Below are 24,360 nucleotides of genomic sequence, written 5' to 3' on the forward strand. Positions count from 1 at the left end.
TAGATGATCTATTCTGCACAAAGGAATGTCTGGCCCCTTTCTTAGCGGTGATGAGAGCCCTGAAAAGGGCAGAGGCACAGAATCTAAGATACCATCAGGTCTTCACCAGGGCTCCTAGTTCCAGGGCTCCAGATTGAAGTCCCCTGGCTCATCTTAACAGGCTACAACTGTGAGGAGGTGGAACTCCCTTGCAGCGCTGGGGCACTTGACTTACACGCCTTCAAAGTACACAGGGAAATAACTAGAAAACACAGGACTACAGAGGAAGACAAACGAGAGGCACAGACTGGGAGCCCAGCCACAAGGATCATTACTTCTGGACTGGTTCATCACAGATCTGTGATCTATATTGGGGCCTATTAATGGAATGGGGTTTTTAGATGTGCCCAGAGTTCTGCATGAACCTTTTAAACCACATTGCTGAGGCTCTAGTTTCTTCTAACTAAAAACAAATCTAGATTTGCACTAAACAACTGCAGACTGTATGTAAAAATAGCCGAGCCCTAATGCATAGATTCTTTAAGTATAGATAAATGCGGCACACATACCATAATCTCTACAGATAACCACACTGGAAAGCTCTTTTCTAGACCAATAATCTTCTTAATGATCCCTGGAAACTTCAGATCTGAGAATCTCCTGATCCTCTCTTCATTATATTGTACTAATGAATACATCTGACCTGTCTGTGTTCACAAGAACCACAGCCTAACTGTGGTATGAAATGAACTCTGACAAACAATTAGAAACAGAAGAAGCCACTGTGGCTGTTCAGTGAAGAACTCATAAAAACGTACTGGATTCATTCATATCATGGGCAGCACAGTGGTTTAATGGCTAGAACTTCCACCTGGCAGTACTTGGGTTGTTGGTTCGAATCCCAACCACGGCACCACCTGCCTGGAGTTTGCATGTTCTCCCTGTGCCTGCGTGGGTTTCCTCTGGGCACTCCGGTTTGCCTCCCACACTCCAAAGACATGCTGGTAGATTAATTGGAACCTGTCTAAATTGTCCCTAGTATGTATGAATGCGAATTAGGGACCTTAGATTGTACACCCCTTGAGGGTTAGGGACTGATGTGAATGTACAATATATATGTAAAGTGCTGCATAAATTGACGGCGCTATACAAGTACCTGAAATAAATAAATAATAACATCAGCTGCGTGCCCAAACATTGCCTTAGTGCAGTGGTTCCCAACCTCAGTCTTCGAGTACCTCCAACAGGTCATGCGTTCAGGATTTCCTTCACCTTGCACAGGTGCTTTGAATCAAGAAAAATTCCAAAAACATGGCCTGTTTGGGGTACATGAGGACTGAGAACTGCTGGCTTAGTGGCTAGCCCTACATGTGAATAGAATTTGTTAAGCTGGCCACATACTTCGGAGGGTGGTGGGACTAGGCACCCTAGGCCAAAAAGGGTGGTGTCACATGACTGATCCTCACCAACAATAGGACTGCTAGGAGACCGCTCACCTTTTGCTATTGAGTTGCCATCTCAGCCAGATATCACTTACTGCCCCCAGGCTAGTGGGGGAGATTTGACAGATTTTCAGGCCGGTGAGGGAGCAATTCTTTAGAGGTAATTAACAGGCTCTCCTGGGTGATTCAACCTTTGTGCTTATTGTTTATTGCGACCTTAAATTAAACCTCCTGTTGCTTTTGGAGGGTGCTACCGCCTGCTGATCATGACCCATTCAAGTAAGCGCCCCGCAAGTGCATGCTTCTGCGGGGTCCAAGGGGTTAAAGCAGGTGGTGAGAAAGCAACACAACCTGCTTTAACCCCTTGTTTGCTGTATTGCATTTGCAGATCGGCCTCATTCACTTGAATGGGTCATGTCTGGCAGGTGCTACAACCACCAACCATGACAGGGCGTATAACTCCTGCTGCGACATGACCACTACAGCTAAAGGGGGTGCGGTTGGGACTGGGGTAGTAAAAACACATCTTAACTATAGGGTTTTACCACCCCCCAAACTGCAAATGTAAATGAACCGTTCTGAGCCCACTATGAGGCTGCTTTCACACGGATGTGCTATGGTTTACCTTCACCGAGGGTGCAGAACAGTGCATCTACAACTTTCCTGGGTTATCTGTGCTTTGCCATAGACTTAAAAGGTGTGGTGTGCTTTCAGAAAGTGCACCAAACCCAGAGGATATAATAGAAGTCTATGGCTAAGCGAAGCAGACCTGCAGGAAAGCTGCACTGGACCCACGGTGTGGGTAAACTGCAGCACACTGTCACCGTTGATAGGGCTTCCATCTTTACCTGGTCTTCCCTCCGGGTTCACCGACTCCGGTCCTTTGAATGGCTGGGCCACAATGATGTCACTTCCGTGCATGCGCACATGAGTCACGGTTTACGGCACAGAGCTCTGAAGGGACAGCATGGGTATGTCGTCCCTATAGAGCGCATGTGCTGGCGACGTCATCGGCTGCATCCAGTGTGAATATCTCCTAAACTTGCACTGTTTCAAGTGCATGCGCACAGGAGTCACAGTTTATGGCACAGAGCTCTGAAGGGACAGCATGGGTATGTCATCCATTCATAGCGCATGTGTCTGTGACGTCATCGGCTGCATCCAGTGTGAATATCTCCTAAACAGTGCAAGTTTAGGAGATATCCACTGTACCTATATGGAAGCCTTATTATCTGTACAGTTGTCTGTAGGTACAACTTTACTACCTCTTCAATAAATAGCCCCCTTTTTTTGTATATCCCACTAAAGCTGGCCATACACTAGAATTTCATTCAAACGTTTTCATTTTAAGACCATTTGTTTGATTTTCTAATCATTACAAGAATTTGTTTTTGATTGCAGTGACAAGAAAATTCAAAGAAGCAGAGTGGAAATGTTTTCTTGAATGAACAGATTTCTAATAATGTATGTGGTTTTCGTTTGGTAAAGCCTACTCATTCCAAAATCGACTGTTAAAAGCAAACCAAATTTTGAAGTGCAAACGACATTCGTCAAGTCATTGGATGTACTGAAAATTTTCGTAAAATTTTGAAGTTCAAATGACATTTGTCGAGTTATTGAATGTACTGAAAATTTTCATACAAATTTTGAAGTTCAAACGACATTCGTCAAGTCATTGGATGTACTGAAAATTTTCGTAAAATTTTGAAGTTCAAACGACATTCGTCAAGTCATTGGATGTACTGAAAATTTTCGTAAAATTTTGAAGTTCAAACGACATTCGTCAAGTCATTGGATGTACAGAAAATTTTCGTACACGTTCTGAAGTTCAAATGACATTCGTCAAGTCATTGAATGTACTGAAAATTTTCGTAAAATTTTGAAGTTCAAACGACATTTGTCAAGTCATTGGATGTACTGAAAATTTTTAAGTTCAAACGACATTCGTCAAGTCATTGGATGTACTGAAAATTTTTAAGTTCAAACGACATTTGTCAAGTCATTGGATGTACAGAAAATTTTCATACACGTTTTGAAGTTCAAATGACATTCGTCAAGTCATTGGATGTACTGAAAATTTTCGTAAAATTTTGAAGTTCAAACGACATTCGTCAAGTCATTGGATGTACTGAAAATTTTGAAGTTCAAACGACATTTGTCAAGTCATTGGATGTACAGAAAATTTTCGTACACGTTTTGAAGTTCAAACGACATTCGTCAAGTCATTGGATGTACTGAAAATTTTCGTAAAATTTTGAAGTTCAAACGACATTTGTCAAGTCATTGGATGTACTGAAAATTTTCGTACACGTTTGAAGTTCAAATGACATTCGTCGACTCATTGAATGTACTGCAAATTTTCGTAAAATTTTGAAGTTCAAACAACATTCGTCAAGTCATTGGATGTACTGAAAATTTTCGTACAAATTTTGAAGTTCAAACGACATTCGTAGAGTCATCGGATTTACTGAAAATTTTCGTACAAGTTTTTGTACAAACATTCGCTGAAAATCCACTAGTGTATGGCCAGCATTACAGCACGAACCAGTCATCAAAAACTTTATTATTGACTTAAACGGTCATTAAGTACATATCTGGTGCTAGGAGATAATCGTTTGCTTTCTACTAAATCCTTTGTATGAAAAAGGCTTCGTAAAAACACAAGGTCATAAAATGAGTAGAAAAACAAGTGAGGGCAAAGCTGCATCTGAAAGAATTCCTGCAATCCTTTGCCTTCTGCCTGGTGGCTACGAAAACCTGATCCATCTTTTGTCATGTAAAATGAGAGAGGCTGAGAGTGACTCTAGGCCAACCCTAACTGCCTGCCTGTCCCTCATGAAGATTAAGGCCCTCCATTGAGGACGTGCTGGTAGTCACATCCACAAGTCACTCAGGAATCCAGACAAACATCTCATTTAGCACAGTATTATTATGGGGTCAGACTAAATGTTGGATGTAGATTGGATGCAGCTGCCTGTTGTAAACATTCTACAGGTTGACCAACGCCTCTGTGCTCCCTCACAATGGCCCACTTTTCTTCCATTATTTTGTCCGTTCGGAGATCTAAGCCCAATCACTAATAAGTGCTTTAACAAGTTAATTTAAAATTTTCTTTCAATATTTCTGAATCTGCAACTTTCAATAAAATAGTATCTGATAACCCTGCCATGAAGAACACTTCTTGTTATAAGGTGACAACAGTCTCTAAATGGCGCTCCTGTGTTGTCACCCTGTCACCTGTGCTTTAGTTGAGTAAAGCCTCGTACACACAATGAGAATATTGGATGAATGATTGTCTGTTTTTTTTTTTTTTGCATGCTAGTTTCATAGAGAAAATTAAGAGGTTACTAAAGTCACGGAAATTCTTGTATGACAGAATACAACTTCGGAAGTGATGTAACGTATTGTATTGTAATGTATTGTTTTGGTTCCGAGCAGATGCGGGTTTGGTCACTCAATTTTTTTTCAGACAAATACTGTACTGATTAAACGAAAATCGTTCGTTCTGGAATTGTACGAGAAACATTTTCATACTTGTCCCTTTAGCCCTGGTTCACACTGATGTGGTGTGGAATTTGTAGCGTTTTCAGTGTGAATTCCGCACTGCATTATAATTGCACCCCGTTCATGCGAACCGCTGCAGGTGTGTATGTTAAGTCAACAAAACCCCGAAAGCGGTCCGCATAACGCGGTGCGATGTGCAGAATCGGATTGCATAGGTGTGAATACCCATGCGATCTGATTCTAGTGCGGACCCAAAAAAGGGTCCTGCACGTTTTTGGTGTGGTGCGAATAGAGCCATACAAAATGTATGGCTCCGATCGCACCGCACACAAATCGCATCACATAGGTATCCACACCTATGCGATCCGATTCTAGTGCGGACCCAAAAAAGGGTCCTGCACATTTTTGGTGCGGTGCGAATAGAGCCATACAAAATGTATGGTTCCAATCGCACCGCACACAAATCGCATGTGATTTGCACAGGAATGCGGTGCGGTTCCTGTGCGAATCACATGTGATATACGGAGCCGCACGTATGTGAACCCGGGCTCAGATAGTTTCACATGAACTCTTGCGATCAGCTCTTGAAAGCTGTGTACTAACGATGAGATTATCGGATGATCGCCCTGAATGTGGTATTTTGCGTCCGTTGCGTCTGATTTTCTCATTGTGTGTACTAGGCTTTGTGTTATACTGTTATGTTGCTTTTGGAACTGTCATCCAGGGAAGGTTTTTTCTTGAAGTTAAAGCTGAACTCTGGCCTTCCCTTTTTCATTTCCTGACTGGAGGACATCCAACTTCATCTAGTGTTTTCCTCCCTAGCCTAGCTCTGGCCCACCCCTTTCATTCATTGGACTTCAGTTCTCCAATCATGGAGTCTCAGCATTGCATGTGGCGTTACCTAGGGTGGTCTGCATGCAAATACAGCCTTGCCTTAGAATGCCCACTAACCCAGACTGACATCCACCAATCAAGACATTTAGATATTGGCATAACTCCACCCAAGAGTCAGCCCACTATTTACATCAGGACAGATGGCTCAGATGAAGGGTCCTGTTATTTTTCCAGGTAGTTATGTACAGCTCCCTGCTGGCCCCCTGGAGCCATAACACTGAAATATGCTTGCTCCATATAATTAACCCCTAGACGCCGAGCGCACACAAATATGCGGTCTCGGCGGCTGGGCCTTGCTGCCGAGCGGCCACATATTTGCATACCATTTGAAAATACATATGTGCTGAGAGCGAGCGCCCTGCGCACTCCCAACACATATGTCCGTGACTCATGGAAATGTCCTGATCTCCCCTAGCGATCGGGACCTTTTCTGATCATGTGACTGCCGTAACAGTGAATCACGGCGGTCACATGACCCTAAAATGCCACCCCGCCTCCCGGCTTTTGAAACCTTTTTAAAGGGCCGGGAGGCGCCGGCACCAAGGGGTTAAGTTGACGAGTCTTCACACTGATCCACTGCGGTTTGACCGCAGCACAGTGTACCAGCGGTTTTTGTGTTTTTCAGAAAACGCACAAAAAAACTTCTGCTGTAATAGAAATCTGAGGCAAAGCATGGCTAAATCCTATGAAAACTATGGGTACACTGTGCTGCATCCGTGCTGCAAGGAGACCTCAGCAGATTTGTGTGAATCCGCCCTAATTGGATGATATTTTCTTTGTAAAAGCATTGTGTATCAAACAACCGCCATGTTTTCTTCATAAAATCCTTTATACACATTTTTGTCTTTTTTTGTTTCAGTACTGATGATCTCCACCGCCCTCCTACAGCTACATAAAGTGGAACTTCACTCTCTCAACCAACATTGACTATTTTGAATCCTTATGCTGCTAGCATTAGTAAATAGATAGGAAAGTATATCATATTTACTTGTTTAAAACGGTTTTTAACATCTCTTCAGTTACTTCCTAATTTTCAGGCCTAGGCAAACTATGTCATACATCCCAGGAGTCTTCAGGAGGTTAGGAGGGGTTTTCTCAGCTAAGCACACCCTCCTGTCCGCGTGCCTAAGCTAAGGGCAAACGGATTCCAGGAAGTAAATGCTACATGAATCATCTGCCCTTACCCAAGATGGCCACTGCCAGAAATGCTGGGGGGGGGGGGGGGGTTCAAAGTAATTCCTCAGCAAAATAAAGCATGGAGATATGGAATAAGCTGCAGATTTAAAAAGATTGAAAAATACTTCTGAAATTACACAGACAAGTTACAGTTCTATCAGTTTTTAGCAACTAGTATTTCCAGAGGGGAAGCCATGGCAGGCTCCATGTCTCATATACACTATATTGCCAAATGTATTGGGACTCCCCTCCCAATCATTGGATTCAGGTGTTCCAATCACCTCCATAGCCATGAGTGTATAAAATCATCCCCTAGGCATGCAGACTGCTTCTACAAACATTGGTGAAAGAATGGGTCGCTCTCAGGAGCTCAGTGACTCCAAGCGTGGTCCCGTGATAGGTTGTCACCTGTACAATAAGTCCATCCCTGACATTTCCTGAATACTAAATATTCCACGCTCAACTGTTAGTGGGATTATAACAAAGTGGAAGCAACTGGGAACAACAACAACTCAGCCACCAAGTGGTAGGCCACGGAAAATGACAGAGCGGGGTCAGTGCATGCTGAAGCGCACAGTGCGCATAAGTTGCCAACTGTCTGCAGAGTCAATAGGTAAAGACCTCCAAACTTGGTGTGTCCTTCAGATTAGTACAACAACAGTGTGTAGAGAGCTTCATGGAATGGTTTTCCATGGCCGAGCAGCTGTATCCAAGCCTTATATCACCAAGTGCAATGCAAAGCGTTGGATGCAGTGGTGTAAAGCATGCCGCCACTGGACTCTAGAGCAGTGCAGACGTGTTCACACGCAATCACGCTTCTCTGTCTGGTAATCCGATGGAATGTGTCTGGGTTTGGCGGTTGCCAGGAGAACGGTACTTGCCTGACTGCATTGTGCAAAGTGTAAAGTTTGTGGTGGAGGGGGGATTATGGTGTGGGGCTGTTTTTCAGGGGTTGGGCTTGGCCCCTTAGTTCCAGTGAAGGGAGCTCTTAAGGCGTCAGCATACCAAGACATTTTGGACAATTTCATGCTCCCAACTTTGTGGGAACAGTTTGGGGATGGCCCCTTCCTGATCCAACATGACTGCACACCAGTGCACAAAGCAAGGTACATAAAGACATGGATGAGCCAGTTTGGGGTGGAGGAACTTGACTGTCCTGCACAGAGTCCTGACCTCAACCCCATAGAACACGTTTGGGATGAATTAGAGCGGAGACTGTGAGCCAGGCCTCCTCCCCCGACATCAGTGCCTGACCTCACAAATGTACTTCTGGAAGAATGGTCAAACCTTTCCATAGACACCCTCCTAAACCTTGTGGACGGCCTTCCCAGAAGAGTTGAAGCGGTTATAGCTGCAAAGGGCGGGGCCAACTCAATATTGAACCCTACGGACTAAGACTGGGATGCCACTAAAGTTCACGATCGTGTAAAAGCAGGCCTACCAATACTTTTGGCAATATAGTGTATGTAGGGTTGTCTCTGGAAACCATTGCAGAAAGCCAACTATTCAGCAGGAACACCGCCATAATCATTATCTCACTCAAGGTCTCCCAGCTTCAGAACGTAAACACGCCGTCTAGACCGCACCCTATGGAGTTATGTGGATACTGGATAACATGCTACACAATTCTAGTAATATATTATACAGGAGTAAATATACATAAAGGAACAACCGTGACACTGGATTATGATTAATTATCTACCTTGTTCATTTACTTTCCCATATTATGGCGGTTCTGCGGAACATGTTATTATGCAATAGATTTCTGTCTATGCAGAGAACAATACACCATATCCACCCCTCCTCCGCTCAAACAAAACTGTATTCCTGGTACAGTAATACTGGCTAAAAAACAAATGCTCACTAATGATATAGGCCTAGTTTCAGATGTCCTAAAGATACAATGAACCTAGTGAAGCTGTTCACATTTGTACATTGCGATGTTAAAAATTATGTTGTGCTTTTTTATTTCTGTTTCAACTTGTTGTAGGTGAGCTCATGGCAGATTGTCATCCTATGGTTACAAGCACCTCCCCTGAATACCTACCATGTGCTTAACCGCAATTAACCTGCCATGCATGGTGAGCTCAGGCGTGCTCAGATCCCAGTCTCAACTGACCTGACCCAAGTATATGTAGCACTTGGTCCTGTTTGGATCTGTCTTGCCATTGCCAAGCAGCATGGTCCATTAGGATACCCACCACTTTCCAACCACGCTGCTAGCAGGAAGACAGAATTGTGAGTGATGGTGTCTGGCAGCAGGGTTGGTTTGGAGACTAGCACTGCCATTCAACAGATCATTCAGCGCTGTGGGGTTAAGGTGGAACTCCACCTAAAAGGGGAAACTCTGCTTGTTTGCCTCCTCCCCACCTCCACTGTCACATTTTGCACTTTTTGGGAGGGAGGAGTAGGTACCTGGTTTTGACAGGTACTGTCTCCCACTTCCAATCAGATGCACCGCAGTGGTCTGAGCTGGAATTTCAGGCCCCCTTCTGCCTCTGCAGCCTTCTGAGACATTTCACAGGCCCCAGAAAACTGCAGAACCATTCATAAAGTGCAGTGCATGTGCAGTAGGAAGCCGGCTAAGAAGCTGCAAGGCTTCACTTCCAGTTTCCCTTACTGAAGATGCCAGCTTCTGCACCCGAAGACGACTGAAGAATCGGCTCAGGTGAGGACATCGTTGGAGCCCTGAACAGATAAGTGTCCTTATATTAAAAGACATCAGTTACAGTATTGATAGCTGCTGACTTAATTTTTTGGGGGGAGCCTGGAGCCCCGCTTTAAGTGATTTGTCTGGAGCGGATTGTAAATACAAAGCCCCGGCAGATGGATCACATAGCCCCGCAGTGCTTATGAATGAAGAAGCAGTGCTGTCGGGGTTGTGTGATAGAATTGCCAGTGCCCTGTATGTTTAATCGTAGTTATATCACACAACCCCGATGTGCTGATTGTTGATAGATACAGAAGTTTGAGCTGTGTATGGCCAGCATAAATCATGAGGCTGAACTCTAGGCAGACACATAAAAACACTACAAAAGGAGACCGCAGATAGAAGGAGAAAGCAGAGCTGGTTCATCAGCCTGGTCCTTAACTGTCCAACCACAGGATAGGGAGGTAACCCAGCTATGGTATTACCTATAATAATTTATAGTCAGGTCAACAACCTGGTTGGGTTCAATGGCAGGTCTGTGTATATCTCAGGACTGTATGGACAGAACTAATCAGAGTATGTATATATTTGCCTGATTTTAAGCTTTAACCCACCCAATGCTTTAGCCTCGGCTCCTTTAACACAAGGCAGGCTTTGTTATGATCAGTAGGGGATCTGTCCATTGACCACCTGCTGATCAGAGCAGAGTGGACATATGACAGGTGCATGACCACTCAGTTTCTGCGCAGCAGACACAGACACAGCCAGCTTTGCTCTATAGGCATCCAGGTGTAAATGGACTCCACTATCCGTTTACACCTGACTGCCCTCTGATCCGATCTGCCAAGATAGTGGGGGGATGTATCCGCTTCTGTGGTTTGTTTTTGTTTTTTTTAGTGGACCAAATTATAATGAGGTAGGCAGGTGTAAACGGACACAAATCCGTTTGCACCCTCCAGTCCCTATAAGTGAATGGAGGGTCTGATCAGGTCTGCTGAAACACTATCAGGCGGACCTGATCAGACCCTTCATGTGAAAGGGGCCTTACCCTTAAAACATGCTTTTATTGTTCACCCTCCCTTTAACACTTGACAACTAAAAATACTGAGTCTTTGTACTTTTGTACAAAAACTGTAGCTGCTGACTTTTAAAAAACAGCCATTTTCCTGTCCCTTGGTGTGTCCCCCGCAGCCTGTTTCACCAGCCGTCCTGTATTCCAGGAGGCCGGCATTTTCAGTGTGGGTACCCGGCAGTGATAGCTTGGGGCTGGGTACCCACTGCGCATGCGCGAGTAGCGCTGTGCTTCATGAATTGTCCTGTAGTCTTCTGGGACCGGTCACGTGTCCCAAAAGACTACAGGGATAGAGGAAGGACACCTTCCGTTTCCGATCGTCTAGGCGATCGGACCGGAAGTGGGAGCGGGTACCTGCCAAATTCAGGTACCCACCCCCCAAAGGTGCCAATCCTTAATGGGGAGCGGGGGAGCAGTCCTTAAAGCGGAATTTCCCCTGTTGGGTGGAGCTCCGCTTTAACACTTTTTACACAACACAGAATTTTCAGTTTAGGCGGCAGCTGGTCACTGGGGTACCAAGAAAATGTATCAACAAAAAACTGGAAATATCACATTCTAGGAATAGACAAACGTTAATATGTAATCTCAGTTTTATAATGGCATATTTTGTGCCTTTCATTATATCCCCACCAATAAGCTCTCTTCTATGTGTATTGACATGCTGTACAAAGTTCAGTGGTGCCTTGAAAAGACAGCTACAGACCCTCCCTGGAAGTGATAAGGAACAAGGAGTGTTGTGTTCACATACTGGAGCTATAACCTTTCATTGACTTACTGTTGAACATCAACACTTGTACACACCACCCCCTATGAGCCTCAGGCATGCTGTGCGATAATAACACTGCTCCGTCCACCTGTCCATCTCCTGAAAACCTAGGCTGGCCATAATCAGCTCGAATTTCTGTGAATTTGCCTCAATTTGAGCCATGGGTGGCCCTGTTGGCACCATTCAGCTAAACCAGGTCAATTTAAAAATGGAATGAGCTGGGCGGGGAAATTCACAGCCAAACAGTAACTGCATCTTGTCAAATGCAGACACTGTTCAGGTATTAAGGCAGTGGCGGTTGTCATGGTTGACTGAATACAATAGCTGGCTGTTTAGTGTGATGGGGAAATCGTGTGATTTCCCGCAGGCTGAGTGAGATACATCTAAATGTGTATATGTGTATGGTTCAGTCCCGTATAGCACAAATTCCAGTCCACATGCAAGTGGTTAAAAAACTTAAACATTTTTTACCTTAATGCATTCCTTGCAAAGAGGTAAAAAATGATCAGGGATCAGCATCCCCCCTCACCCCCCGCCCCCCCATTTACATACCGGAGCCCTCGTTCGAGGGCTTCCACTGCTGTCAATTTAAAGCCAGTGATAAGGGAGCGGGGGGCAGGGCTGAATCCCACTGTCTGTCAATGGACACCGATAGCAGGGCTCGGGAGCGAGCCCACACAACTGCCCCCTTAGGAAGCGGCTTCCTATGGGGGCAATGGACAGAGAGGAGAAGCCAGGAGCACTGGAGGGGGACCTGAAAAGAAGAGGAGGTTCCATTGCACAAAGCAGGTAAGTATGAACCTGTTTGCGATTTAAAAAAAATATATATATTTACACTCTTAGATTGTAAGCTCCGAGGATCAGGGCTCTCCTATCCCTCTTGTATTGAACTGTATTGTTGCTGTATTGTCTCCCGTTATATTGTAAAGTGCTGAGCAAACTGTTGGCACCATATAAATCCTGTATAATAATAATGACAATAATTTAAAGTGGAACTAAATATAATAAACATTGCAAACAGGTCAGGCTTTTTATTGCAGAAGAGACATGCAACGCCATAAAATACACTTACCTGCCTATTCGCAATCCTCTGCATACACTGAACTGCGCATGCATTTATATTCTGGCACACAGCAAATGTGTCAGGATGACGTTACTCCTGCGCATTTGTGGAAGTGAAGTCTTACGGTGATGGCCAATCAAATTGGTCAAAGACCAGCACATGGAAGGACCCAGGGAGAATATGCCAGCCAGCGACTTTGCAGGCACTGGTCCATTGGAAATAAGGTAAGTATTTGTGCCTTTAGTTCCGCTTTCACCTGGCAATATACTTTTGTCTGGTTCCTGATAAAGAGGGTGAAATTCACTTAAAAGACTGGCTCTTATGTCCCCCTCTTGGCTGGGAAGAAAATTGTCGGTTCAACAACGGCTACATCCAATCAGATGCAGAGGTTGTTCTGGTATTCAAACAGCCAATGGTGCTGGGCATCAGAATTCAATGGCCCAGCAGGGGGATTCGTCCAATTGCACTATAGCCTCTCAGATCTGTATATATCCTTCTGTGCTATGGAAGATAATATTCTATGAAAGATGTTCTTAACTATTATGGAGTATGTCTGGGTTAAAACAAAATAGTACATCTCTGTAATACAGACCCATTTCCCCACATTGTATCCATTAAATGTTTTGCAAGTTCAGAAACACACCAGTTGATCTGCTAGAGCTGCTGGGGACATCTACATGCTTTGCAGAGGTGGACTGAATGTGTTTTTTTTTTTTATTTGCCCAGACTTACACTTTAAGCCCTGGTTCACATTGGATGCGACTTGGCATGCGATTTGCATGCCCTGCGACTTGCAAATCACATGCCTATTGTCCGCAATTGGAGTGATCATATCGGTGCGGTTCTGACTTGGTTGGAGCCGCACCAACTTCAAAAGTAGTACATGCACTACTTTTGGTGCGATTTACAGACATCTTTATCAGATGTCTTGCAAATCGCACCTGTAAGTCCAGGGGCAGACTGACCATTTGGGAACTCGGGCACTGCCTGAGGGCCCAGGGTCAGTAGGGGGCCCCATGAGATGCCCCTGGTACCTATCATAGGCTTTTTTGGGTGTGGTTTGAGTGTGGGTGAGGACATAGGGGCCCCATGATCCCCTATTGCCCGGGGGCCCCATAAGTTGTCAGTCCGCCCCTGTGTAAGTCGCACGATTTCAAAGCCGGGCTTGATGTGAACGGAGGGTTAGAGCTCACGGGCCATGGGAAGAATGAGAAGTATGTCTCCCAACTCCAAGAGCTCCATCTAGTGGTTCTTCATCAGCACAGCTGGAATACTAAAGGTGGGAGAGAATACTATACTATACCGATCTCATCTAATAATGTACAGAGTCCTATTTACTACTCAGGCAGGAAAAGTGAGGGTCAGCGATAGTAACCAATCAAATGTGATATAGTGCATACGTACTGCCATAAAACATACTGACAGAAAGAGAGGCCGGGAGCCACAGAAAGAGCTCATCAGTCGGTCACTGCCCCTCCACTTTCACACACTGGGGGCAGGTTAGTGACCTAACTGCAATAGAGAAAGTCAGGTCACTAGCTTGGCTGTGCTTTGTGGCAAGGATGTGTTCCTATCAGGTCTGGATGGAAATCATTAGACCAACTTCTGTCAAAAAGTACTAGGGTCATTGGTTCGAATTCCAGCCATGGCACCACCTGCCTGGAGTTTGCATGTTCTCCCTGTGCCTGCGTGGGTTTCCTCCGGGTACTCCGGTTTCCTCCCACACTCCAAAGACATGCTGGTAGGTGAATTGGCTCCTGTCTAAATTGGCCCTAGTATGTGTATGTATGAATGTGAGTTAGGGACCTTAGATTGTACACCCCTTGAGGGTTAGGGACTGATGTGAATGTACAATATATATGTAAAAGCGCTGCGTAAATTGACAGCACTATATAAGTACCTGAAATAAATAAATAAATAAAAAAGGTCCTCCTGGAAAACCAGCATTTTCAGATCCAGTTTTTTAACCAATTCCTGCCTGGCCTATAGTCAAATGATGGCCAGGCGGGACAGCTCTGAATCTGTGTGGGCATCATATTATGTCCTCTCAGAATGGGCTGTGCTGCAGCGTGATCTGTCATTCCCCCCAAAAACACAGCAGGAAAGATCCCTGCATCCATATCGCTAGTGTAGGTGCAGGAATCTGTAGGTTTTTATTTTTTGTTCAAACGGAACAGTTGAACGGAAAAAAAAAACGTACTGTGTACACTCAGCCTTAGCATATGGCTTTACAATGATGACGACAATAAGGATAGGGAATCCTGACACATGAGCCAGTCACACATGAATCGAAATTTAGTTGGTTCAACAGGAACCGGACAAATTTTGATCCATGTATGGGCACCCTGTTTGTACAGAAGTTGATCTACCAATCAACTTCTGTACAACCAGCCTGTTTGTTTTTTCCCGATCGATCAATGCCGCCGGCAGCACTGATCGCTGTATTTTGACAGTGGGGAAGGCTCCCCACCGTCAGAACACAGTAGCATAGGAGGAGTCATATCATTTTTTCAATGCATAAGCTGTCTTAGCTGTAGCTGATCTGAGTCTGGGTCATTCACTCACGGAAATACTTCAGTGTCTCTTCTATCTGTTCAGGTGTAAGACGGAAGGGCAGGTCAGGTGGGAGTAGTGGCGTGTGTAGCCAGTTGTCCTGGTCATATCCAAGTGTGGTGTTGGCCCGCAGAGTGTAGTGAGGGAGCTGTTCCTGCAGAAGGCTGATGATCTCCACCTCCGGGACATCCCCACTGGTGCACACATCTGAAAACACAAAAGGTTAAATCAGAGCAATATCATGAAGATGCGGGAAATACTAGGTTAGGTTCACTCGGTCATTCTCTGCTCGGTCTTAAAGTGGACCTGAACGTAAAAAGTGAAGATTTGCTATGATTAGGGAACATTTAAAAATGTGAATTGTGCTTGACATTTGCACATTTTGTCTGGAACTTCTGATAAATAAAAGTGCACTTCCTGGTATGTGAGGGTGCCTAGGCACTCCTGTGTTTACAGCCTCATAGATTTAGTATATCTACAGTTTGAGATCTGAGGCACTGCTTCTAATGTCAGATTTGCAGTGAGATTTGGTGATGTCACGACGGGGCAACTCTCTGTTCTCCTTGCAGTAGGCTCTGACATGAGGAAGTAAGGCCCTGCCTCTATCAAGATGGCTGAATTTCAATCCATGGGCTAGCTGGTTGTACACAAGTCAATCTATCGTTTGACTTGTGCACAACCAGCCTGTCAGGTTTTTTTCTGAATGATCAGTGCTGCTGGCTATAACGGGAAACACTTCTCCTTGCAGTAGGCTCTGACATGAGGAAGCAAGGCCCTGCCTCTACCACCAAGATGGCTGAATTTGAATCCATGGGCTAGCTGGTTGTACACAAGTCAATCTTTTGATTGACTTGTGCACAACCAGCCTGTCAGTTTTTTCTGAATGATCAGTGCCACTGGCTATAACTGGAACAGTTCAAAGTAGACAGTAGTAGTGCAGTAGACTCTGACATAAGGAAGTAAGGCCCTGCCTCTACCAAGATGGCTGAATTTGAATCCACGGGCTAGTTGGTTGTACACAAGTTAATTTTTAACTGTTTGTCAGTGCATTCTGGGCATTTTGGAAGGGCTCCTAAGGTTATCTTTAAAGAAACGCTTCTGAACACAAAACGCACATAAATGTTTTTGTTGCCTAGAGCAGCACAAAGCCTAAATACACCATTGCACAGATGTACTGATCAGTCTGCCTGTGATCCAGGCCTTCAAAGGAAGTTTTGAAATGTACAGGACCAAGCAGCTAACTAAATGCGTGGTAGTTTTCGAATAACAGGGCGCCCCCTAGCGGTTTCTTCAAAGGATGCAAGCAGCACTTGTAACTTTTTTGTGGTTTTTTTTTTTAAACTCTGTTTAATTAAACTCACATAGACATAAAAAGTTCACAAATTACAGTTATTATATAAAAAACTATATGCTTTTATACAATATATGTTTCATACAATAAAGAACTGGTACACTGGTAATCTTTCATTTACTTTGGTTACATACAGGCTGTAACCTCACCTGAGAGTAGAATTAGACCATAGGTCCAAATGTTATGGACAAACCTGCTTGGATTGTTCCTATCTCATTTATTTTATTTATTTATTTCAGGTACTTATATAGCGCCGTCAATTTACGCAGAGCTTTACATATACAGTGGGGATCGAAAGTTTGGGCACCCCAGCTAAACATTTGTATTAATGTGCTCCGGTTTCCTCCCACACTCCAAAGACATGCTGGTAGGTGAATTGGCTCCTGTCTAAATTGTCCCTAGTATGTGTATGTATGAATGGGAGTTAGGGACCTTAGATTGTACACCCCTTGAGGGTTAGGGACTGATGTGAATGTACAATATATATGTAAAGCGCTGCGCAAATTGATGGCGCTATTTAAGTACCTGAAATAAATAATAAATAAAGCCATACGTGGAATTCAGCTGTAAGTCCCAGGGAATCATTTTAGAGGACTTTGACACTAATGTTGATGAAGCGACCGTCTGGCTTCCTTACCTGTGATTGTAGAAACATCTCTGAACTGAGGGGGGTCCTCTGCTGCTTTTCCATGTATCTCATTGTCCTGGGGTGTAGGCGCATTAGCAGGCACTTGGTGATTACTGGGGAACACAGGTGGGTCTCTGGCAGCATCCTCACAGAATTCGGAGGAGTCCAGCTTGGCAGGAGTCAGGGGATGATGCAGGCCGCCATGCACTGATGATCGATGGAATCCTTGTTCCGGGAGGCAGAAGAGATATCCGGGCCTTTCTCCAGCGAGGCCACCGCTGATTGCTCTGCACAAGAACAGCCCATAATATGATTAATACACGGAGTGAAGATGAGACTTCTAATAGTTCTACAGCTTCTTTAACAAGTAGATTAGAACAGTTTACCATAACAATGGAAATTGTTATAAAAATATGCCAATAATATATTCATTCAAAAACCTAATAATATCTATAAATATAACCCCAGTTTTCATTTCCTGATCTGGAATCACAATGGAATGGGAAAAGGGCAGCGCTGTAAGTCAACAGGGCTTTGCTTCATTGCTGTCAGTCTAATACAGGGAACTTTCTATCAGGAGGAGAGAATACAGAGCTGACCTCCTTCACGGTGTGTAGCAAAAAGCAAAATGTTAGGGAATCAGCTTTGCAGGGGTTCATGGATCACGATTGGCTGAACAGAATATTCTGGCAGATCTGACAGAGTATTTAATGGAAATATAAACATTAAAAATCCCTGAGATAAACCTTAAACTGGCCATAGATGGTTCAAATATCGACTGGTTCAGCAGGGACTGGCTGAGATTCTAGCCATTTATGGGCAGGCTGATTGTGCTCGAATTGATTGTTGTATGACTTGTGTACAACCAGCCCGGCAAATTTTTCATGTGATTATTGCTACTGGCTATAGCCATTAGTAATATTCAGTTTCCCCTCTGCGCCTCCCCACCAGGGACAACACAACAGCTCTGCGGAAGGGATTCCCCCATCAACACTGAGTTGTGTTGATGAGGGAATCGAGCGGTTTTCTTTATGAAACTTATGGTTGCAGGAAAGAAAATCGCATCATCTATGGCTGGTTTTAGGCAAAATCTTTATAATAAGCATCATAAAAACTAGGTGGTCAACCTCAAAGTAACTTGCAATCAAAATTCTAATGGTGTAAATATTACATGGCTGCTACATTCCTAACTGGCATGTTAATTTAGCACTTCTAGTAGCAGGCTGGATCTCACCCGTTTCTTATGTCTCAGAGAAACTACAATGATGACATAACCATTGTTCTGTCCAACTGCTGCAGTCAGGTACAGTGCATGTCACTCTCCCCTGATGGGAACTCTAGAATGCAGAAAACACGGTCATGGTTCACGACTGCCATATGCCTTTAAGTGTTCTTTGTATTTTGTCTCTGCTCCTCCCTTTCCTATGGTTTAGTTCATGCTGTATAGATAGCCCCACCCCTTTTATTCATTTCCCATTTCAGCTTCAAGCCTCATGTCTCATAAAGCAGATCACATTATGATCTTTTGACCTATCAGATGTTCATTATTATCAGATGTTCATTATTGTAAGATTCTCTCAGTTTGTGGCCTAAACTTCACAAGATCTACAAGGTGTTGTCTGGATCGACTCATTGCCTGTGTTATTCAACTAAGATTGGAGTTATCGCTATCTCATCACAACTGTAAGTTACAGAGATCACACTTTCAATGCTGAGATTGGAGAGACAGAACAAACACCATTAACAAACTACCAGTGCCTGCTAATAAAAATACACGTTTTGGTGGAATTTCCTTTATAATCATAAAGCTTGTGATAATTATTTATTGATTTATTTCAGGTATTTATAGAGTGCTGTCAATTTACGCAGCGCTTTACATATATATCGTATATTCACATCAGTCCCTAACCCTCAAGGGGTGTACAATCTAAGGTCCCTAACTTACATTCATACATACACATACTAGGGCCAATTTAGACAGGATCCAATTTACCTACCAGCATGTCTTTGGAATGTGGGAGGAAACGGAGTACCCAGAGGAAACCCACGCAGGCACAGAGAGAACATGCAAACTCCAGGCAGGTGGTGCCGTGGTTGGGATTCGAACCAACAACCCTAGTACTGACAGGCGGTACAGCTAACCAATTAGCCACTGTGCTGCCCCATGCATGGTTTACCAATGCCAATACCATCTAAGCCTGTCTCCTTTCCAGTCGCCCTGCATTGTCTCAGATGTTATGGATTTCTTTTCTCTTTTTGATGAATGGACAGGACAGCCAGATCATAGTGTGTTCTGCTGATAGGAGATAAACTCCAGGCAGGTGGTGCCGTGGTTGGGATTTGAACCAACGACCCTAGTACTGCCAGGCGGAAGTGCTAACCATTTAGCTACTGTGATGCCCATAAATAAACCACAGTTCCAGGTTTCTTTTATTTGCTTTTTTTTACATTTATTTTATTACAGGTACTTATATACCGTATATATAGTTTTTTTATTTTTACTTCCCTCCACCTAAAAGATTTCAGTTTGTTGTTCGACTGAGTTGTACAGTTTATAGATCACATTAAAAGGTGGAAAAAGTTCTGAAATGATTTATCTTTGTCTCATTTTTTTTACATCACAGAAACCTGACATTTTAACAGGGGTGTGTAGACTTGTCATATCCACTGTAGCACTGTCAATGTATGTATAATACATTTACACTAGTCCCTAACCCTCAAAGAGTGTACAAATATAAGGTCCCTAACTCACATTCATACATACACATACTAGGGACAATTTACTTACCAGCATGCAAGGAGCATACAATCAAAGGTCCCTAACTCACATTCATACATATCCATACTAGGGCCAATTTAGACAGGAGCCAATTAACCTACCAGCATGTCTTTGGAATGGTGGAGGAAACCAGAGTACCCGGAGGAAGCCCACACAGGCACAGGGAGAACATGCAAACTCCAGGCAGGTGGTGCGCCGTGGTTGGGATTCCAACCAACAAGCCTAGTGCTGCCAGGAGGAAGTGCTAACCATTTAGCCACTGTACTTTTTTCGGCATATAATCTGGATTTCTTTATTGTTAAATATTGTCTTTAAGCTGGGAAATTAGGTGCAAAGATCTTGCTACCAGCACCCAGCCAGAACTGAAATATTTTTTGTAGTATTAATATACAGTATACATAAAATTAATGTAAAACAAAATTTTAGAAAAAATTAAACTGCAGGTGTACACTGTGCTGTATTAGAAAAGACTGAATGCTTTTATTGCCACTTATGCAGCTCTTTGTATTTATTTATTATGTTGTGGACATATCAAAAGAACAGAAGTTAAAGAATGATATACAAGAAAAAAAAAGTACATTATAGAATGTGGTTTCTTTATATTCTCAGGCATTCATTTTAAATGTTTAAATGTTTCAGCAAATCCTGCATGTATTACAATATAAAGATACTCAGATTTGTCGGTCTGAAATCAGTAGTACAATATCACAGAGTAAAAGGAATAAAGATTTTTTTTACAGTGCCTTCAGGAACACTAATGGGATAAATGTTGGCATGTAGTAATACTGTTTGTACATTAGATGGCAGCATTACTCCATTCTAACTAAACTGTATTATGACACCAGGACTACACCTTGGACTCAGGTTACCATTTGCACAACTAAATAAATCTAGTTTTTTTTTCCCCCAAAGGAGTGAATGCCAAGGTTGAAAAGTATTGAATAAAAGCACAGTGACAAACAACTTGCCAGACTGAAAGATTGCTGTATTCATCATCACAAGTCATATTTTGAAGTGACTGTCAAGTTGTAAAAAACTGCAGCTGAAAGGACCTTTGAAGAGAAGAGCTAGTATACTAGCCTGTCTGCACTGCAGCCTTTGTTGGTCCCTGCAATCAAGGATTCTGGGAGTGTCAGATGTCTGGGTCCTATATCATGTGCTGCAGTACATTCATCCAATCACTATGTCACTGATGAGTCCCGTAATGACATAAGGGGTCAGAGGTAGGAACCATGGCAGGCAATGGAACCGGGGCAGGAGAAGGAACCATGGCAGGTAATGGAACCGGGGCAGGGAATGGAACCGGGGCATGGAATGGAACCGGGGCAGGGAATGGAACCATTGCAGAAAATGGAACCGGGGCAGGCAATGGAACCGGGGCAGGCAATGGAACCGGGGCAGGGAATGGAACCATGGCAGGTAATGGAACCGGGGCAGGCAATGGAACCGGGGCAGGCAATGGAACCGGGGCAGGGAATGGAACCATGGCAGGTAATGGAACCATTGCAGAAAATGGAACCATGGCAGGTTGACTATTCATCATCACAAATCATATTTTCAAGTGACTGTCAAGTTGTAAAAAACTGCAGCTGAAAGGACCTTTGAAGAGAAGAGCTAGTATACTAGCCTGTCTGCACTGCAGCCTTTGTTGGTCCCTGCAATCAAGGATTCTGGGAGTGTCAGATGTCTGGGTTCCATATCATGTGCTGCAGTACATTCATCCAATCACTACGTCACTGATAAGTCCCGTAGTGACATAAGGGGTCAGATGAAGAAACCATGGCAGGCAATGGAACCATGGCAGGCAATGGAACCTGGGCAGGGAATGGAACCTGGGCAGGCAATGGAACCATGGCAGGGAATGGAACCATGGCAGATAATGGAACCATGGCAGATAATGGAACCATGGCAAGCGACGGAACCAAGGCAAGCGACGGAACCATGGCAGCCGATGGAACCATGGCAGCGGATGGAACCATGGCAGCTGACGGAACCATGGCAGCTGACGGAACCATGGCAGAAGACACAGGCAGATGACACTCCTAGAAGTGTTGGATGTTACAGAAACAGCCGGAGACAGCAGTGCTAGAACGGGGAGCTAGGAAAGACACAGGCTGACAGAGAGGTAATGCTAGACACACAAGCAAAGATTTCTGTCATTCAGCCAGCAGGCTGAATTAAAGGATTCACCTTTAAAGGCCTATTCATACTACACAGCATGGATGGAGGAATCTTCCCTGCCATCTACTGTATTCTGACAGTCAGCACCTGCAGCTGTCTGAGAACCCAAACTGTGCATTCATCTGATGGGATGCAGACACTTATTTGTCCAAAAATTTTCCCCCTGGCTCTTTCAATTTTTCAAATGAAGTTTGTCATCCTGAACGGTGCTGAAAGTGCACAACTTGAATTCCAACTGTGTATGGCCAACCTCAGTATAATTCCTCTTCTTTTGCAGGGTCACTTTAACTTGCTAACCTGAGGAATAGGAATACTATACGTTTCAAAAAGGACCCAATATTAGTAAGGGGATCGATGCTTACTCGGGAATTAACCCTTCCATCAACAGGGGTGTAGAAAACCTCAGTGAGCAGATCACACTGTATCACAAGAATGCTCTACACCAGTGGTCTGTCACTCAGCTGCTGCTCCCTGACCGGCTGCATCCTCCTCACTCCCAGGCCTCCAGTCAGCTGCAGATCCCTTAAAGTAGAAGTCCAGTCAAATCCCAGCAATACGTGAAGCTGCTCCCACCCCCATTGTAAGCCTCTTCCAACAACCCTGTAAAAGATGTCTTTACTCACCTATGCTGAGGGTGCTCCAGTCTGGTCACATGATCTCTCCAGCGGCCGGTTTCAGTGAAGGGTAACATGTTACCCATAGGTTTGACTATGGGTCAGCCTGTTGTCAGCTGTCCCACCTCTACACTGAAGCCGGCGTTGGGAGCCGATCATGTGACAGGATTAGAGCACCCTCTGCATAGGTAAGTATACACATCTTTCCTTTACAGGGTAGTTAGCATAGGCTTAGAATGGGGGTGGAAGCAGGTTTGAGCAAAGCTAGGATTTGACTGGACTTCCACTTTAAACTCCCACAGTGCCTCCCAACTTACATAGTGCGCATCCAAACCTCCTCCAGCATCCATAGTGTCACTCCAAACCTCCTCCAGCTTCCATAGTGCCCCTCCAAACCTCCTCCAGCTTCCATAGTGCCCCTCCAAACCTCCTCCAGCTTCCATAGTGCCCCTCCCAACCTCCTCCAGCTTCCATAGTGCCCCTCCAAACCTCCTCCAGCTTCCATAGTGCCTCTCCAAACCTCCCATAATGCACCCAGCTTCCATAGTGCCCTTCAAACCTCCCACAGTGCCTCCCAGCTGCCAAAGTGCCCCTCAAAATCACCCACAGTGCCTCCCAGCGTCCATAGTCCCCCCCCCTCCAAGCCTCCCACAGTGCCTCCCAGCTGCCATAGTGCCCCTCCAAACCTTCCAGCTTCCATAGTGCCCCTCCAAACCTCCTGCAGTGCCTCCCAGCTGCCATAGTGCCCCTCCAAACCTCCCAGCTTCCATAGTGCCCCTCCAAACCTCCTGCAGTGCCTCCCAGCTGCCAAAGTGCCCCTCCAAACCACCCACAGTGCCTCCCAGCGTCCATAGTGCCCCTCCAAGCCTCCCACAGTGCCTTCCACCTGCCATAGTGCCCCTCCAAGCCTCCCACAGTGCCTCCCAGCTGCCACAGTGCTGCACAAAACCTCCTGCAGTGCCTCTCCAAACCTCCCAGCTTCCATAGTGCCCCTCCAAACCTCCCACAACGCCTCCCAGCTTCCATAGCGCCCCTCCAAACCTTCCATAGTGCCCCCAGCTTACATAGTGCCCTCCAAAGCCCCCACAGTACCCCCAGGTTCACAAAGAGCCCTCAGCTTCTATATGCTGCCCACAGTGTCCTGCAACCTGCAGCAGAGCCTCCAGCCCTCTACAGTGCCCCCAGCCACCAACTGTGTTCCACAATGCCCCCAATGTCCCACATTGCTTCCCAGCCCCTTCCAGATACCCTTTCCCCTACATGGCCACCAAATCCAGAGTCCCCTAGCTCACACCACAACCCCCATCCCCCACACACTAACACCCAGCCCCATTCAGAGCCTTCCAGCATTTCAGTGTAGGTAAATTCCCATACTTTTATTGTGCAAGTATAAACTTTATTCTTCACTGCTGGGACATGAAAAGTTTTGGAGTAATTTATCACCCTGTTCTCAAAAGGTTTGATAACCCCTGCCCTACACCATGGCATTCTTTATGAAGTTTCAGTGTTTACTGAAGGTTAAAGCAGTCAACACATTTTGGTGATATACATCCCTTTCATCAGGGCTAATAACAGAGATGTGAACATATTTGGTATTAATTTATTATATATTAACCTATAATTACATTCAAAATATGTGTCAGTCTGCCCAAACCTGGCTCAAATGGAGTACAAGGTTCAATATGAAAAAGTCACCTCCATTATCCAC

The 24,360-nt window shown here is 44.6% G+C and overlaps 1 protein-coding gene across 3 annotated transcripts in view; it reads right to left on the minus strand.

Annotated features, from left to right (window-relative positions):
• LOC149464481 (trafficking kinesin-binding protein 1-like) overlaps positions 1-24,360 on the minus strand; it is a 98,007-nt gene that overhangs the window by 62,739 nt on the left and 10,908 nt on the right. For all 3 annotated transcript variants that reach the window (XM_089674449.1, XM_089674452.1, XM_089674451.1), the window contains exons 2-3: positions 17,088-17,365; positions 15,112-15,306 (exon numbers count right to left, since the gene is read on the minus strand). In XM_089674449.1, the coding sequence (XP_089530575.1) occupies positions 15,112-15,306; positions 17,088-17,365 (473 nt within the window). The remainder of the gene's footprint in view (positions 1-15,111; positions 15,307-17,087; positions 17,366-24,360) is intronic.

This window comes from Staurois parvus, unplaced genomic scaffold (assembly GCF_062004578.1).
Source record: "Staurois parvus isolate SC_StPar_1 unplaced genomic scaffold, SC_StPar_1.0 ptg000151l, whole genome shotgun sequence".
Classification (NCBI taxonomy): Eukaryota; Metazoa; Chordata; class Amphibia; order Anura; family Ranidae; genus Staurois; species Staurois parvus.